Here is a 17,660-nt window from a genome sequence, read left to right as displayed (position 1 = left end):
GAGGGCAGGTAGTTTGCCCCCGGTGATGCGTTGTGCAGACCTCACTACCCTCTGGAGAGCCTTACGGTTGTGGGCAGAGCAGGTGCCGTACCAGGCGGTGATAAAGCCCGACAGGATGTTCTCGATTGTGCATCTGTAAAAGTTTGAGCGTTTTTGGTAAAAAGCCAAATTTCTTCAGCCTCCTGAGGTTGAAGAGGCGCTGCTGCGCATTCTTCACCACGCTGTCTGTGTGGGTGGACCATTTCAGTTTGTCTGTAATGTGTACGCTGAGGAACTTAAAAACGTTCCACCTTCTCCACTACTGTTCCGTCGATGTGGATAGGGGGCTGCTCCCTCTGCTGTTTCCTGAAGTCCACGATCATCTCCTTTGTTTTGTTGACATTGAGTGTGAGGTTATTTTCCTGACACCACACTCAGAGGGCCCTCACCTCCTCCCTGTAGGCCGTCTCGTCGTTGTTGGTAATCAAGCCTACCACTATAGTGTCGTCTGCAAACTTGATGATTGAGTTGGAGGCGTGCATGGCCAAGCAGTCATGGGTGAACAGGGAGTACAGGAGAGGGCTGAGTTTGAGTTTGAGTTTATTTTATTTTTACAGGGACAGTGCACATTAATCAACGTTTCAGTAAAAGTGCCGGATTTAGCCAGCCGGCTAATTTTCAACCGCAGTCCCTGGGGACGCACTCTTGTGGGGTCCCAGTGTTGAGGATCAGCGGGGTGGAGATGTTGTTTCCTACCCTCACCACCTGGGGGCGTCCCGTCAGAAAGTCCAGGACCCAGTTGCACAGGACGGGGTCGAGACCCAGGGTGAGCTGAGCTGTAGTCGATGAACAGCATTACATAGGTATTCCTCTTGTCCAGATGGGTTAGGGCAGTGTGCAGTGTGATTGCATCGTATGTGGACCTGTTGGGGCGGTAAGCAACCTTTGTGTATATAGGCCCTGATCATGGGGCCTGGTCTACTGTCAATGTGCTTGCTGAAGTGAAGGTACTAATATTTTGATTTTATTTAACCTATATTTAACTGGGCAAGTCAGTTAAGAGCAAATTCTTATTTACAATGACGGCCTACACCGGCCAAACCAGGACGACGGTGGGCCAATTGTTCTCCGCCCTATGGGACTCCCAATCACGGCCGGTTGTGATAGAGCCTGGATTCGAACCACGGTGTCTGTAGTGAGATGCAGTGCCTTAGACCTCTGCGCCACTCGGGAGCCCCCATATTATGTTCTATTCTAAATAAAACATTCATATTAGGCTACATATTGTTTTACTACTTTTGTCTTCTTTACCAGAGATCAGTACACGATGGCTACAAGTTATTAGGATGTACTGTTGCCTAGGTATAGACAGGTTAGCTGACAACGTCACGAAAACGATGTGCACACTTCAGTGGGGCAGAAGGCTGTCTGTGGTGATTCTGGATGGCCAGATAGCAAGCAACAATGACAAGCTGCCATGTGAGGAATGGTAGGTGGTTCGTTTCTGCTAGTTTTATCTTGTTCTTGATACCATGTCATGTGTTTTGAGATGCTTTGACTGATGTTACATTTATGCTAATATGGTTCAAATTCACTAGCTAACCAACAACTGTAATGATGTATTTGAGAGACAACCAAGGGTTTACTACGAAGCAGGTTCAAGGAGTTCGCCAGCTAACTTGCCAAAATATTGATATAAATGTTCATTATTTTGAAAGATACGCTTGAAATAAACCATAAGACCTATAGTTGTTTCTGGTTGCTTATCAAAGTTAGCCGGCTAACTCATTGATCCTGATTTGTAGTGCTCATTGGAGCTGAAATATAGTTGACATGTTGTGAACAATCTAAGCCAACCCTGTCTGTTTTGCCCCATAGTTGCGCACACGTTGGTTTTGTTGCTAAAAACCAACCCGTCTATGATGCACTAAGCAAAATCATTATGGTGAATATTGATTATAGTAGTAGATATGCACAATGTCAAACTAAGCTTAGATGTCCACAAAGTAAGTCACACATAGAGGTAACAGTATAAGAGAAGTACAGTAAATGTATTGCTAAAAAAATCTTATATACATGAAAGTACAAGTGGATTTAACTAATTATTTTCCTGGAACACACTTTCAAACAGTTGCAACAAATCCGCGACCCACTTATCAGGGAAGCATACATTAAGATCGGTTATGTTTACTGACCTAAAAGGTGTTGGTTTGCCATTAAATAAAATATTAATCAGGGTAGAATGATATTGACTTGTCCTACACAATCATAAATAGTTCAGATATATGCATGTTATTCATTGTAGGCCTATTTAATCCAAGGAATATTGAATAAATGCCAGGTGCATTTGCATCATGTATGCAGCATTGGAATGAGCATTTTGCAACAAAATACAAAAATACTTATTTTCCACCATAATTTGCAAATAAATTCATTAAAAATCCTACAATGTGATTTTCTGGATTTTTTTTCTCATTTTGTCTGTCATAGTTGAAGTGTACCTATGATGAAAATTACAGGCCTCTCTCATCTTTTTAAGTGGGAGAACTTGCACAATTGGTGGCTGACTAAATACTTTTTTGCCCCACTGTATATATGTGTTATATATATATATATATCATTTAAATTGGTGCTGGTTCTTTGTGTGTTTGTTTGAAGGAGTACAGTGAAATGAGTGAGACAGGAACATCTACTAGTAGTTAGAGGTTGACCGATTATCATCTTTCAATGCCGATACCGATTATTATCTGTATCTTCGGCCATGCTGAAAAAGGCGATACCGTATCGCCTTTTTTTGGTTCTTCAATAATCGGTATCAGCATTTAAAGATGATAATCGGTTGTCTATATATATATATATATATATATATATATATATATATATATATATATATATATATATATATATATATGTAATAAATGACAATTACAACAATACTGAATGAACAATGAACACTTATTTTAACTTAATATAAATAAAATCTATTTGGTCTCAAACAAATAATGAAACATGTTCAATTTGGTTTAAATAATGCAAAAACACAGTGTTGGAGAAGTAAATGTGCAATATGTGCCATGTAAAAAAGCTAACGTTTAAGTTCCTTGCTCAGAACATATGAAAGCTGGTGGTTCCTTTTAACATGAGTCTTCAATATTCCCATTTAAGAAGTTTTAGGTTTTAGGTTGTAGTTATTATACCAAGTCTAAATCTTGCTGTTACAATGCGCAACCTTCAATGTTATGTCATAATTATGTAAAATTCTGGCAAATTAATTACGGTCTTTGTTAGGAAGAAATGGTCTTCACACAGTTCGCAACGAGCCAGGTGGCCCAAACTGCTGCATATACCCTGACTCTGCTTGCACTGAACGCAAGAGAAGTGACACAATTTCCCTAGTTAATATTGCCTGCTAACATGCATTTCTTTTCACTAAATATGAAGGTTAAAAATATATAATTCTGTGTATTGATTTTAAGGAAGGCATTGATGTTTATGGTTAGGTACATTTGTGCAACGATTGTGCTTTTTTCGCAAATGTGCTTTTGTTAAATCATCACCCATTTGGAGAAGTTGAAGTAGGCTGTGATTAGATGATAAATTAACAGGCACCGCTTTGATTATATGCAACGCAGGACAAGCTAGTTAACCTAGTGATATCACCAACCATGTGTAGATAACTAGTGATTATGTGAAGATAGTTTTTTATAAGATAAGTTTAATTAATGCTAGCTAGAAACTTACCTTGGCTCCTTGCAGCCACAAGGTCCTTTTGATGCTGCACTTGCGTAACAGGTGGTCAGCCTGCCACGCAGTCTCCTCGTGGATTACAATGTAATCGGCCATAATCGGCATCCAAAAAGGCAGGTTACTGATTGTTATGAAAACTTGAAATCGGCCCTAATTAATCGGCCATGCTGATTAATCGGTCGACCTCTAGTAGTAGTTGGCTTAAACAATCCTCTATGGTGAGATATCACATCAATTCTTCTGACTCTTGATTTCATAGGCTTGACCAACAAGTCCAAAACCTCTCCACAAGGGAGCAGGCTCCTCCAGGGTAAGGTTGGCCAAGTCCACCCTGTAGGCCAGAGAGTTGTGAAGGATGTAGGCTAGGACAGAACACACTATTCCACTGCCCTCTAGAGGAAAAAGTGAAGTGAACACAATGACAAAACATTATTGCTCTTACAATTTCTACAACACCAAACAAAAATACTAAGCCTATTTTGTTGGAATGCCCGTTTAAAAATGTGTCAAACATGGTAGTTATGGTAAAGGGGTGAGTTTAGTTGTCATCTGCTCATCATGTCCCAGACAGTCAGACTCACCCAGGGCTTGCTGGCAGTGAAGGATGTGGAAGTCGATGTGCATGCAGGCAGCCAACAGCAGGTGCTCATGGGTAGGATGCCACTTCAGTCTCCACACTCCTCCACCCAGGGCACTCTGACTTAGAGGCTGGCACATGTTTCTCTCAGCCCATAGGAGCACCTGCTCGTCATAGCTACAGGAGAGATAATTCCCATTATTCACTGGAGTGATCCTATGGCCCATACGATCACTCCAGTGAATAATGGGAATTCTCTCTCTCCTATAGCTATAACGAGCAACCTAAGGGCTTGACATCAAATTGTCCATCACATCATGTGTGTCCCAAATGGCAACATATTCTCTCTCTACTTTTGTAGTGCACCATACTATGGTAGTCGTCTAATTTAGTGCACTGTGAAGGGAATAGAGTTCCATTTGGGACGTAACACTTTATGTTGACAGACTGACTGATCATGTAGATGGGAGCTTGGGATATAAGGGACAAGGGATAAGGGATATATTACAATGGTGAAAATAAAGGGCATTACTCAAATAGTGAAATCAATCTTCATGTACCTGCCTGTGGCTAGAATGCGCTCCCGACGTGGGCTACTGTGTATACTGCATACACTTAGAGTGCTTTCACCAGAAAGATGTTTTACATTTGTGCACCTACTTACTTTGCCATGGGTATTACAAATGCATTTTGACTCCTTATTATGTCAACATTCATTGGCATCCCTCGCCTCTTGCTAGTGAAAGTGGGGGAAGAGGAACCCATTCTAAGATTCCAGCCCTTAAGTTTGCAGTCATCCCCACCTGCCAGGTGCATTCCATCAGATGACAGACAGACAGACACACAAACATACACACAGGGGAAGCTGGTCATTTAAAAAAAAAAAAATCTGCAAGTATGCAGACAGCAGTAAATATGAGGTCACCAATTGAACTCGTTGCTATGGAAGATAAAAGCCAATAGTTAACTGAACAGCTTCTACCCCAAGTCATAAACCTTCTAAATATTTAGTTAAATAGTTAACCAAATAGCTATCCAGACTATCTGCATTGAGCCTTTTTGCACAACATTTTTGGACTCATCACATACGCTGCTGCTACTGTGTATTATCGGTCCTGTTGCCTAGTCACTTTACCCCTACATATATGTACATATCTACCTGAATGGCCTCGTACCCCTGCACATCAACTCAGTACTGTGTATATAGCCAAGTTATTGTTAATCATGGTGTATTTATTATTCCGTGTTATTACTTTTCTATTATTTCTCTGTTTTCTCCCTCTGAATTGTTGGGAAGGACCCGTAAGTAAGCATTTCACTGTTAGTCTACACGTTTACCAAGCATCTGACAAATACAAATGTAATATGATTTAGTCACAAGACTAAAACACACAGAATCCATCTGATCAAAATGCATGATAACCCTGGCCATCTAGTGAAGTCAAAGTGTACACACCATCACACAGGGGCAAAAACAAAGACAGACAGACACACACAATAGGATTGGTAACCCTGACAGCAGGGGAATGTAATAATTTTTCACATATCCTGTTTGGAGGATTACGGATTTTGTGCTCATTCCCTCCTGAATCAAGTAATGTTTCAACTGGGATATCTGCAAAACCAGTGAGTTTTGGAAAGGTTTTGCAACCTTAGCCCAAACAAACTAACATAATGGACATGACAGCGGATATTAAGAAGCCAAACAAGCGGTGGAATGAACAAAAGTATTTGTAGCTGTTATCATCATACAATTGTAGATGTAACATAGCTTGTGTCAAAACCGTGCAGCTCATTGAGGGGCGGACACATAGATCCCTGTTGACTAAACTGGAGGAGGTACAGTCGGCCAATCCGAGTAGCCGCCACCTCTGATCCCTGATGAATGCACATATAGAGAAGTGTCAGTGTACAGGAACCTAGCTCACGGCCATACCACCTTATACACAGACCAGGCCAGTGTCTCAACAGGTATGATAAGTAACATCTTTCTGATTTACAGTCAGTGACATACATCGTAGTGTATACAGTCATATCTTGGTTTTGATTGTCTGTCTAGTATTAGTGTCTACAGCAGGGCTCTCCAACCCTGTTCTTGAGGGGTATTCCAGAAAGCCGGATTAATGAGTTAGCGAGATCTGTCAAATAAGAATTTTAGCAAACTCCTGTTCCAGAAAGAGAGCTTGACGTATAGTCTGATTAACAACCCTAGCAATGAATGCTCTGAAGCAAACCTGTTACCAACTAGGTTCACTTGATCTCAGCCTGTCCTGGTGAATAAGACAAGGCTTCTCCTCCAATCAGATTCTTGTCCGTCACTATGGCATGTCCCTTTGCGGAAAATCCAATTGACATCAGATCCTGCATTGTTGGCCGTGCATTATAAATGGAAGGAATTATTTGACCTTGAATAGATCCTTTAGGTCATTCAGAAAATATTATTTTGGAACGTTATAGTTTTTCAGCACAATCATGTAAAATGTCCAACTTACTCAACCCCTGCATAGCCAATGTAACCAAACGCGGTTTTGCTTCTTCTTCCGAAACTGTGGACATGTTTAAAGGAGATATTAAAATACATCTTTAGCTTTGCTTTTCCTTAGGGTGCTTTTTAGTCATTCAGTTTGTCATACTTTTGTATTTTTATCTTATGTTTGTTGTGTAGTAAATATTTCAGCTTTTATTTTCATCATTTTTTATTTGTTTTCTCCTGTAAAGCACATTGCGTTGCATTCCATGTCTGAAATGTGCTGTATAAATAAAGCTTGATTTGACTCCTATAGGCCTATAAACTCTGTGTATTACTAGTTTCCTGTACAATGATGCTGAACGATTTGGAAAGGCAACTGTGTGTGGAGCCAAAAGAAGATTATGCTTTGCATTGAATACCATTTTTTTATGCCTTTGTTGCATTCCCTTCCCATTCCCATTCCCTCAACCGGTCATATAATCAAGGAAGATGTTTACAGAACTGCAGGTACAGTAGGTTGTGGTGAGTTGACTGCCAGCAATGTTTTACTAATTAATTAATAAGACTAGGCAACATGATAAAAATTATAAATAGCCTAATTCATCCCGCATATTTTCCAAAGGTCATTGACAACACGGTCAACAATGTGTTCTATGTTTACTAAACATAGAACACATTGTTGACCGTGTTGTCATGAAAACCAGTCTATGAATTCAATCAATTATTATTACGCATCCTACCTAGGCTTTGGAATGGGTCTACCATTGCAACTGTGGCACCAGATTTGTAATAAACGTGCTCTATAAAAAGTGAAAGCATTATTAATAAAATCACCCATGTGTGTAAGCTAGGTCTATTAGATATTGGAATCCTGACACTTCACTTAAACATTTATTCTGTTTGCAACTTTCTGCCAGGCTGCCTCTCTGGCTTTTGCTGCTGTATTACTTTTTTGGAGGTAAATATGTTAACATATTCATTGTTACAATTATTTCTTGTTGTGGACTCTTGTCTTTTGACTCAATATCTGACATTTTTTCTGTCATTGACACGAGGACCTTTTTGAACGTTGCATACATGCGCCAGTTGTCAGATCAACCAATATGCGCTTCGGTTAGCCTAATTACTTAAACTAGAAGCAGCCAATCTGGAACCAAGAAATCCTAGACTCCCTCATCTGGTTAAGGAAAGCCAGGTATGTTCTGGGAATCCTGAATTTGTTAAACTATCTTTCTGGAATACCCCCCTGTAGATCTAGCGCAATTGATTATAATAATTAGCTGGATGGTATGACGAATCAGGTTAGTTACAACTTTGGTAGGAGTGAAAACCTACAGCTCTCCAGGAACAGGGTTGGAGGGCTCCCAGAGCCCGAGAGGCATGCTGGTCTTTTCCCCAAATATCTCACAATGTGTATATTTAGATTTTTTTCAAGTCTGACACCATTTTAATCAGGAAAGTCTCCTGTTTGTAATTATGTAAGTCTGGGCAGCGAGCTCGGTTGTCATAGACCAGAAGTAGTTAGAAGTTCTCATTACGCAACACAGTTGACAAAATCAAGGTGAGGATGTTGACTTTCTACAAGAGTTGGGGGGGGGGGGGGGGGTCAGTTTCGTCCGAAGAACAGATTGTGGTAAAATAAAAATGGATTTAAAAAATGTGTGCCATTTAAGCGAAATAGAATTGTAAGCATCACTCCAGTCAGAAGAGGCTCTGCGGACGTTCGATTCCATTCATGTGTTATGGGCTCGCGCTTGTGTTTCAGTTTAGCCAACGTTATTTTGGCGTTTTCAGCCTTGGGTGAATGTTGACTCGTTCTATTGTCCAGCCGATCTACGGTTTTACCGCATCTGGTCCCTTCTGTAGATATGTTCCACATGCCAGTATGTTGTGGAATGGGGTATCACTCCAATGTGTCGGCACTCAACTCTGTGTCGAACACCTGAAGACTGCGGGTCCTTGACTTACTTCCAAGCCATTGTAAGATCTTATGCATATTACAGGACCACTGCACCTGTCAAATATGGAAATAGACTGTGTCCACAATTATTATACAAAGGCAAAATACCAAAGCCACCATCAATAACATGAACGTGAGTAACATAGGATTGGATTAAATAATAGTTATCTTACTAGCTATTTATTTGCTGGTTGAGACATGCAACGGCAAGCTAGCGCACATATTTAGCAAAACAATCAATAGTATCATATTTACCTTCCTAGGCTAGAGTCTAGACGAACATGTAGCTAGCTACACAGTTCAAACTACAATACGGTATCTTTGTTTACAGATCAACATATATTCTGAAAAAGAACGAGATAAGAAGTAACATACACGTGAAGCAGCTGCTCGGCTGCAAACACTTCCTGATTGATCCTCCTACTTCACTGACTGGCTACACATTCCGCATCGAACCGTTGCACGGTGTTACAGAGACGTGGGCTAGCACTAGCAACCACTCACGCACAGTGGAGGTTTCCTGAACATCATATCATGCTGCCTACACCAACGCAAAACATGGATGGAAATCGACCGTTCGCCCAAATGTCTTACTGCACCGTGGTAGATAAAAATGACCAGTGTAAATTCATATGCTACACGCATGAAGATTCAGAGATGTTCAATGTTGGGTGGGTGTTAATAGCTAGTCATATCTAACCATGCTTTTCTATCCACGATAACTAGCTAGTTAACAGAAAACTGTCCTAAATTGCTAGCTAGTTATTGGCATGTAGCTAGCAAACTAACATTACTTTTCCATATCTCATCGATTTGGGTGAGAAGCTCGTGCTGATGTGTTTTAGTTAGTGGCTAACAACAAGTATAAAAGCGGCCACTAGTGGTGCCAACTGAAGATTGTTAGAAGATTACCACCTGTAAGATAAATACATATACATGATAGCTAGAGATGTTGTTGTGACATGACGGCTAACATCATTTGCTTGTTTTCCTGTCCCAGTTTGACAAATGCCTCTGATGTGTGGAGCACAGATTTCACTGGTGAGACATTGAACCAGTTTGTAAGTATACTTATTTAACCAAACCAAGTAGAATTTCCTTTCATTATTTGATAACAGAATGACACGCACTATTATTTTCAGAGACAGAAGTTTGCCTTGAAGTCAACAGCGGATTATATCATGAAAATTAGGTATGTTTTTCCCATTTTATTTTAATCCAAGGACCTCATGTACTCCTTGAGATCTTTACAAGATCATTCACTTTTTTGGACACATTTATACATTCCATGTCTTTTATAATACTTGAACATTTACTTGTATTCCTCTCGTATCTTCTCCCAGGTCTGCGTGTGGCAGTGGGAGTGTGTCTGTATCAATGCAGGACAGCTGTGCAGTGCTCTGTGTAGGCACCAGTCCAGGGGACCTGAATGTGACTCTGTCCAGACTGAAACAGCCCGAGGCCAAAGAGAAACTGAGAGAGCTGCTGTTTAGAATGGCAGACAGTCTGACTCGTTTAGACCATACAAGTAAGGTTTGGGACGGAGCCCTCATTCTGCATACAGAGTTCTCTTATCATACTGACTCTGATCTAGGGAAGTTCAAGAACTTGATAGTTGCTGGTACAGATTGCATGTGTACGATTTGATCCAACACCGGCACTCCTTACTCAGCGTTCTCTGCTGTGTTGTTTCTGTCTAGCAGGCCCAGCCCCATTCAGTCCTGGAAAGAGTCCACACAAACGCAGTACAGGTGTGCAGTGTTTTATTTTGTATTGTTACTTCACAATAAGACCATAGCTCGTCCTCATGGCTATAAAGGTGTAAAGTAAATGGTAATCTTGCTCTTTCAGATTTTGAGCCAAGGAGACAACCGCAGAGTGGCCAAACTCTGGCAGTCAAGAAGCGTCTTCCAGGAGATTCTCTTATCAACCCAGGAACAAGAAGGTGCTGTACTTGTCTGAACCCTAAAGGGCACCCGTGGTCCTTCATATTGCATGGGCCCTGGTCAAAAGTAGTGCACTACATAGGGAATATATCAAATATATTAGTTGTTAATACTCCCATGCATCTGTGGGTCCATTTGCAAAGAGACAAATTAACTGATGTTGTTATTCTGTCCTTTTTCCAGAAAGCATCCAGCAACCGGGGTGGCATTTGATGATGAAGATGATCAATGATGATTTTCTAAAGAGAAATGACCACAGTTGCCTTCCATCATCACTCACATTTCTGCTGCATATAACAATTTAGTGCATGAATGTTATTTTATTCCACTGACACTGCAACATCATTTTAAAAATCAACCTATTTAATGCTGTCTACATGATGACAATCTGCTTTTTAAGGACTCATAAGGTGTCTCCAAAGTGACACTATTCCCTATATACTGCTCTACTTCTGACCATATGGGCCCAGGTCAAAAGTAGTGCACTAATTATGGAATAGGGTGCCATTTGGAAAACAACCATGATGATCATTACCTCAATCACTGTGTGAAAACTTGAAACATGGTTTTTAAATGTATTTTAATCTTGACTTCTGTAATAAAAATTCATTAAACATTTTTTTTTTTACGTATCTCCTTGTGTGTGTATATATAGATGAAGAGCCTCTAACTATTATTATTGTAATGGTGTGGGGGGAACTGTTGAATAATGTCAGTCAAAACTCCTCAAATGAAATTAATATATCACACTAGTGTTCTCATGACTTTGTTGTAAGCAAAGTGCATATACGGTAAATTATTTGGTCCAAATGCCTAATGTTTAAGGTAGCAAGTATACCGTAATTTCATTTATGAACAAAACGATAGAAACGACTCAACTGATGATACCTGATTTATTTGTTTTGTTTAAAAATCCAGATCACCAAACGTGAAGCACAGAGTACAGAAACACCATTAGAATCAGGAACAAGACCAAATGTTACTTTAAGACCCAATGTAACGTGAGAACAATATGAACAGATGTTTTACAACAGAATAATGTCAACAGACACATTTTCATAAAATATGAATATACATTTATATTCATATGCACACATATACTGCCTGGATAAATACCAAGGCATTTTGCTTTAGATGAAAGCTGAGTATTGACTAGAATCATTGAAGATTTATTTGCACCCATGTAGATTTGCACCTAACTAAGTTAGGCTAACTGATATTTGCTGGTGTCTTAAAAAAAAACTCCTGTGTTTAATAGTTTTTCTCCAGATACTTTTGTACAGTGAGATCTGCACTGAAAATAAAACTTATGGCTCGATTCAATCGCTACCGTTGTAGCACGGTTGACATTTAAGGGTAATTTCCAATTGAGTCGACATGCAGACCGAATGCAGTCTCCACTAACGTAGGAACATTGCCTTTAAATGTAAATCACTCTACAACTCAGATCTTCAGCGCTAAGGACTCAATCGAGCTCTAAGAATATCCTCAATTTAACTGTTTGTTTTTAAAACCAAGCTTTGCTCAGGGAAAACGTCAATGGCCTTTATCTAGTATGCACAGGGATGTGTTGGGTGGCAAGGTTTAATTAGATCAAATAATGATCAACACCATCCAAAATGGTAGTCATTAAGTTTTAGATATATGGATAAAGAGCCTCTGTAACTATTATTATTGTAATTGGGGAAAATCACTGCATTTCTCTGTTGAATAATGTCACTAAAAAACTCCTCAGGACATCCTCAAATGAAATGGATATATCACACTAGTATTCTCATATCTTTATTGTAAGCAAAATGAATGCAAGCTTTCAAAGTGCATGTACAGTAAATTATTTGGTCCAAATACCTAACGTTTTCAAGGTATAGCTAGAACACCGTAATTCAATTTAGGAACGAAACCATAGAAAGTACCCAACTGATACCTGATTGATTTGTAATTTTTGGGGTAAAAAAATTCATATCACCAAACGTGAAGCACAGAGTACAGAAACAACAGTAAAATCAGGAACAAGACCAGATGTTACTTTAAGTCCAAAAATAACACGAGAACAACATGAACAGATGCTTTACAACAGAATAATGTCAACTGACATATTTTCATAACATATAAATATATATTTATATTCATATGCACACGTACAATACACTGCCTGGATAAATTCCAAAGCATTCAGCTTTAGAGCAAAGCTGAGTCTTCACTACATTGACTGAACCATTATTTCCAACCCATAGTATACAGTATTTGAAACCATGTAGAATTGCACCTAACTCTCATATTTGCTGGTGTCAAAAAAACATCAGTGTTAAATAGTTTTACCCCAGATACATTTATGTAGTGAATTCTAAGCTGAAGAGAAAGTGCAAGTATCCTAAATGTTGCTCTTTAAAAAAAAAAGTCAAGCTTTGCTCAGGGAAAACTTCAAATACCTTGATCTTACAAGTACTCAGAGATACATTGGGTGGCAACAGAAGTTTAATAGATCCAATTATCCAAAATGGGCCTAAATCACATTGATGTTCCTTTTGAGGTCACAGAACTCTAGTTATAGTAGAGCATCACGTCATCATTCAGTCTGAGGTCACAGAACTCTGGTTAAAGTAGAGCATCACGTCATCATTCAGTCTGAGTTAAAGGACACAGGTTTGTTTCAAGTTCAATACATCTTTCCTTACTGCTTTTCAGATACATAACATATACATAAACATAAACATACACATAAACATATACAGACAGCATTACTTAACACATCTCAAAAACAGCCATTGTTTCTTGTTCTCATATTATTTCCTGGACTTCAGTAAAACTTTTAACCTACTTTACATTCTGATGAAAACTAATTACAACAGTCTGGTTCCTCTACTTAATAGTAAAAGGATAACAGCCCCACCAAGGTCAAGGAAAATGAGCAAATATGTCAAGTAGGTCCCACATTAAGAAATCACCAAAACATATGTTAAATTACGTTGAATTAGTCCATGAAATATATGAAGTGTCCTCTGAGAAGAATAATGATATATTACAACTGGCTCCTCACAACACAAACACTCCATGAAAATATCCAGTTCAAATCAAATGCCAACATACTATTCAATAACATAAACCTTTCCCTTCATTAATGATGTGGTGCGGGTGTTCTTTAAATGTGCTCCAACTTCCAAAAGATACGTACGGTAAGCCAACTGTCTTTAAAGCATCTTGTAAATCATACAATCCATTTAAGTTCAAACTAAACAATGATCTGAAAGTTCAACTTCTTTGTCTCACAGTGATAGTAGTGCAGTAGTGTATGCTTGTTATTGTACATCTTGCACGTGACATTAATTATTACATGAGAGAGTTATTATGAAGTTATTTTCACGGTTTTCAATAACTTCAATGATCTTGAGGATAACCTTCACTGTTAACTACATTATTACATAGTGTACAAAATGGGATCTTCTTGAAAGAATCCAATTCATTATGATTTGGAGAAGCACAAAATAAAACATTCAGTAGAAAGTGCTCTATTTATCATGACGAGACAAAAATATAGTGTCCACTGTCCAAATGAAGAGGCTTGAGATTAAGGAGGCACCTTCAGTGTCAACAAGTAAAGACATTCTCTTAAAACAGGACATGTAGTGTAGCGTTCCTCTGTGACTCAAGTCATCTAATAAAGTGATTTCAAATAAAGGGCCAACGATTCAGGACTCATGTCAAAACTTGGCGCTTTTTCCAAAGATCATTTACTTCCCTCTATAAACCATTATTGCCAAATCAATCACAGATCACACATCTGTCCCATATACATTTCAATATCTAAAATACATCTTTCTTCTTGCCAAAGAAAAATATAGGTATTGTATATACTGTATATGTATGACACAACACTGGTTTGGCTGGTTCCATGACAGCATGCTCTCAAGGCAGGTCAATTATTTTTTTAAAGGGGGGACATCATCTGTGGTTGAATAGGAACACTGGGGATGTGTCCCAAATGGCACGCTACATCCTATATAGTGCACTACTTTGTACCAGGACCCATAGCACCCTATTCCCTTCAGTACATAATGCACTACTTTTGAACAGAGCCTTATGGGGCCCTGGTTAAAAGTAGTGCACTATATAGGGAATAGGGTGTCATTAAGGATACAACCTTGTACTTTGGCAGGGACAGAACACATTTGACCAATGATGAACCACTAATTCACTGCGTCAAACAACTGATGAAAGATTAAACTCAGTAAGGTGGTCATATCAGAAGCAATGATATGTTATTTTCTGACATCATCAGCATTGAATGAAGCCAACCTACTAGCGAAGGCAACATGAATACCAAATCAAGCCTTGTGATTTTAGTCCTTACTAGACAGACCACATTGGTTTTCAGTGTTCCCATGAATCAATACATTCTCAAAAATAAATACATATAGACATTCCTATAACAACATATCTCCATTAAAATACAAGCTTTCACACTGTAGCAGTATGTTTCCCATGATGACAGGGGCCTTGTCTTATGGACACTTCAGGCTTTAACTATGGCCGATGACTCTGTGACAGCTTTGAGAGGCTCGCTTCATTTCTCTGTCATTCTCTTCTCTGTCCCACTGCATCTCATTCTCTGAGTCCCATGCCTCAGTCTCTGTCACTGTTAGGTGTTTGAGGATAAAAATAACACTTATCTTACTTTCCCCTGGGTAGATGGAGACGGTTGTCTTCCAATCCAAAAATGAACAGGTACATTCTCTTCCTCTGTCTGACTAGTTCATGTTATTTCCTCATCCCATATTTGTCTATAGACATGCCCCCTATGAATTTCCTCCTTACACTTTGTCTGTTCAATCACGCCCCCTCTCTGAGGTTTCTCCTCCCACTTTGTCTGTCCAGGCTCTCTGAGCTTCCACAGTTCAACAGAGTGTATCTGTGTTAAAGGAGAGCTGCACCTGCCATGGAGAAACAACAAGTGGTTAGGAAGCCATAAAATACAGTAAAATGCAGTCCAGGGTCGTAACATATTGTACGAATTGGACTAATAACATATTATACAAATAAATAAAATAAAAAAATTATAAATAAAGTTGTTTTTTGCAGGACGTAACACATTATACGAAACGGATGATGTTGTACACAATTGGATGACAAAAATCAGGGAACCATTTTGTCTCATGAACACCACTTTTAAAACTACTGGCTGAAATTATACAAAAGTTCTGCGGGTTGTAGACTCCGTCTCATGCTACCACTAGAGTGAGAGCACCGCCAGCATTCAAAAGTGACCAAAACATCAGCCAGGAAGCATAGGAACTGAGAAGTTGTCTGTGGTCACCACCTGCAGAATCACTCCTGTTTTGGGGGGGTGTCTTGCTAATTGCCTATAATTTCCACCTTTTGTCTATTCCATTTGCACAACAGCATGTGCAATTTATTGTCAATCATTGTTGCTTCCTAAGTGTACAGTTTGATTTCACAGAAGTGTGATTGACTTGGAGTTACATTGTGTTGTTTAAGTGTTCCCTTTATTTTTTTGAGCAGTGTATGTTAATATTTGTTCATACTGTTCCCCCGTGGGAATCAAACCCACAACCCTGGCGTTGCAAGTGCCATGCTCTACCAACTGAGCCACACGGGACTAATTCCTAGCGGGAAACTCTTCATTCATCCCTGAGCTCCAACTTCTCCCAAATGCTTAACCTTGATGTCACATATTAAGGAAATTACCTCGATAAAAGCATTTTCGGCAGTTAAATGCAACCACAAAACAATATTATTAAAAGCAATCTATTTATATGGTTTTTGAACACAATACTTTGTTTGCGAGCATGACAGCTGTACTTTTAGTTTACGGTTGACGCAGCTTTTTTGCGGTTAGCCAATTAGTGTTTCTCAATTAGTTTGAAGCACCTGAATATATTCAACTCATATTTACGACTTCACAACTGGTTATTACCACCTTCCCACTTGGTTATGAATGCAGCGTCACATCCCTATAAATATTTTCTCTCCTCTTACCCTTTCCTCTAATCTCTTTCCTGTCCCTCTCTCTCCTCCCCTCTCACCCTCTGCCCACATCCTCTCCTCCCTCCTCCCCTCTCACCATCTCCGCCCACATTTTGTTCCCCCTATCCTCCTCTCTTAGTCTCCCCCTCTCCCTTTCCTCCTCTTTCTCTCCTCTATTCCTCTCTCCTCCTCTCCCCTTTCACCCTCTCCCCTTCCTTCCTCCCTCTCCTTCCTCACCCTCTCCTCCTCGAAGCTGATGAGGCCCTCATCGTCATCACTCTCTAGTTCCTCCGGTTCTTCGCTGACCAGGGCGTCGAGCTCCGTGTTGGCCAGCCGGGGCCTGAGCAGGGTTAGCAGGCGTTGCAGTGGCGACTGGCCTCCACCGGGGGGGGAACTCTCCTGCTGCTCCAGGTTGTCGCTCTGCTTCTTCGCAAAGTTCACAAATACCTGGATGGAGAGGGAGAGAACACAGACAAATGAACGGACAGACAAGGGGATATAATTGAGATTTTTTAGCATCAATGTTTGAGCTGCAAGGCCTTCCTCAAGACAAATAACAAAAATGAAAGGGAGCAATGATCAATGTGTGTGCGTACACAGATTTAAAATCGAATTCTCTATTTTGCATATACATTTACAATCTAATGATCTGTACTGTGTCCGTGTGGAAGTGGCTCAAACACAGTGACAGTAACTCACGTTATCCAGTGTGGTCTGGCTGACAGAGTAGTCATCTATCCCCAGCACCTCCACCACCTGCTCCATCTTACTGAACACCTGGGCCAGGGACATCCTCTCTGACTTCAGCTGGAACTGGACCTTAGTGTGGTGGCTCTCCTGGGAACAGATTCAATTCAATGTCTTTTCTTCCTACCACTGATTCTGCTTCTAGCGGCTATTTTAAAGAAGAGTGTGCTTGTAACAATTGTGATAACTGTAATAACTGTGATGACTGTGATGACTGTGATAACTGTAATAACTGTGATAACTGTAATAACT

The 17,660-nt window shown here is 39.8% G+C and overlaps 3 protein-coding genes across 5 annotated transcripts in view; 1 reads left to right on the top strand and 2 right to left on the bottom strand.

Moving 5' to 3' along the window:
- Nucleotides 1-562: 562 nt before the first annotated feature.
- LOC129825783 (diphthine methyltransferase-like) lies at nucleotides 563-5,006 on the bottom strand (the record flags this gene model as incomplete). Its single annotated transcript, XM_055885926.1, has 4 exons — nucleotides 563-902; nucleotides 3,721-4,118; nucleotides 4,308-4,480; nucleotides 4,864-5,006. Coding segments are annotated over 3 exons (477 nt in total), but the record flags the coding sequence as incomplete, so codon positions are not given.
- A 3,376-nt stretch (nucleotides 5,007-8,382) lies between these two features.
- LOC129826692 (protein PAXX-like) lies at nucleotides 8,383-11,311 on the top strand. 2 transcript variants are annotated; one of them, XM_055887701.1, is made up of 8 exons: nucleotides 8,383-8,866; nucleotides 9,065-9,404; nucleotides 9,734-9,794; nucleotides 9,876-9,925; nucleotides 10,077-10,261; nucleotides 10,437-10,484; nucleotides 10,585-10,678; nucleotides 10,863-11,311. In XM_055887701.1, exons 2-8 carry the CDS (start codon nucleotides 9,268-9,270, stop codon nucleotides 10,909-10,911), a joined length of 624 nt encoding a protein of 207 aa, XP_055743676.1. In that variant the 5' UTR covers nucleotides 8,383-8,866; nucleotides 9,065-9,267; the 3' UTR covers nucleotides 10,912-11,311. The 2 variants fall into 2 exon arrangements, with proteins under 2 accessions (XP_055743676.1, XP_055743674.1); XM_055887699.1 differs by having other exon boundaries at nucleotides 10,434-10,484.
- Nucleotides 11,312-11,558: 247 nt separating this feature from the next.
- Nucleotides 11,559-17,660, bottom strand: part of LOC129826691 (ATP-binding cassette sub-family A member 2-like) — a 149,265-nt gene continuing 143,163 nt past the window's right edge. For both annotated transcript variants that reach the window (XM_055887697.1, XM_055887698.1), the window contains exons 48-50: nucleotides 17,361-17,498; nucleotides 16,899-17,108; nucleotides 11,559-15,607 (exon numbers count right to left, since the gene is read on the bottom strand). In XM_055887697.1, the coding sequence (XP_055743672.1) occupies nucleotides 15,572-15,607; nucleotides 16,899-17,108; nucleotides 17,361-17,498 (384 nt within the window). In that variant the 3' untranslated portion in view covers nucleotides 11,559-15,571. The remainder of the gene's footprint in view (nucleotides 15,608-16,898; nucleotides 17,109-17,360; nucleotides 17,499-17,660) is intronic.

The sequence above is a fragment of the Salvelinus fontinalis genome, chromosome 28 (assembly GCF_029448725.1).
Source record: "Salvelinus fontinalis isolate EN_2023a chromosome 28, ASM2944872v1, whole genome shotgun sequence".
In the NCBI taxonomy this organism is placed as follows: Eukaryota; Metazoa; Chordata; class Actinopteri; order Salmoniformes; family Salmonidae; genus Salvelinus; species Salvelinus fontinalis.
The sequence above is the reverse complement of the archived record's forward strand: the minus strand, read 5'-3'. Positions and strand labels throughout refer to the sequence as shown.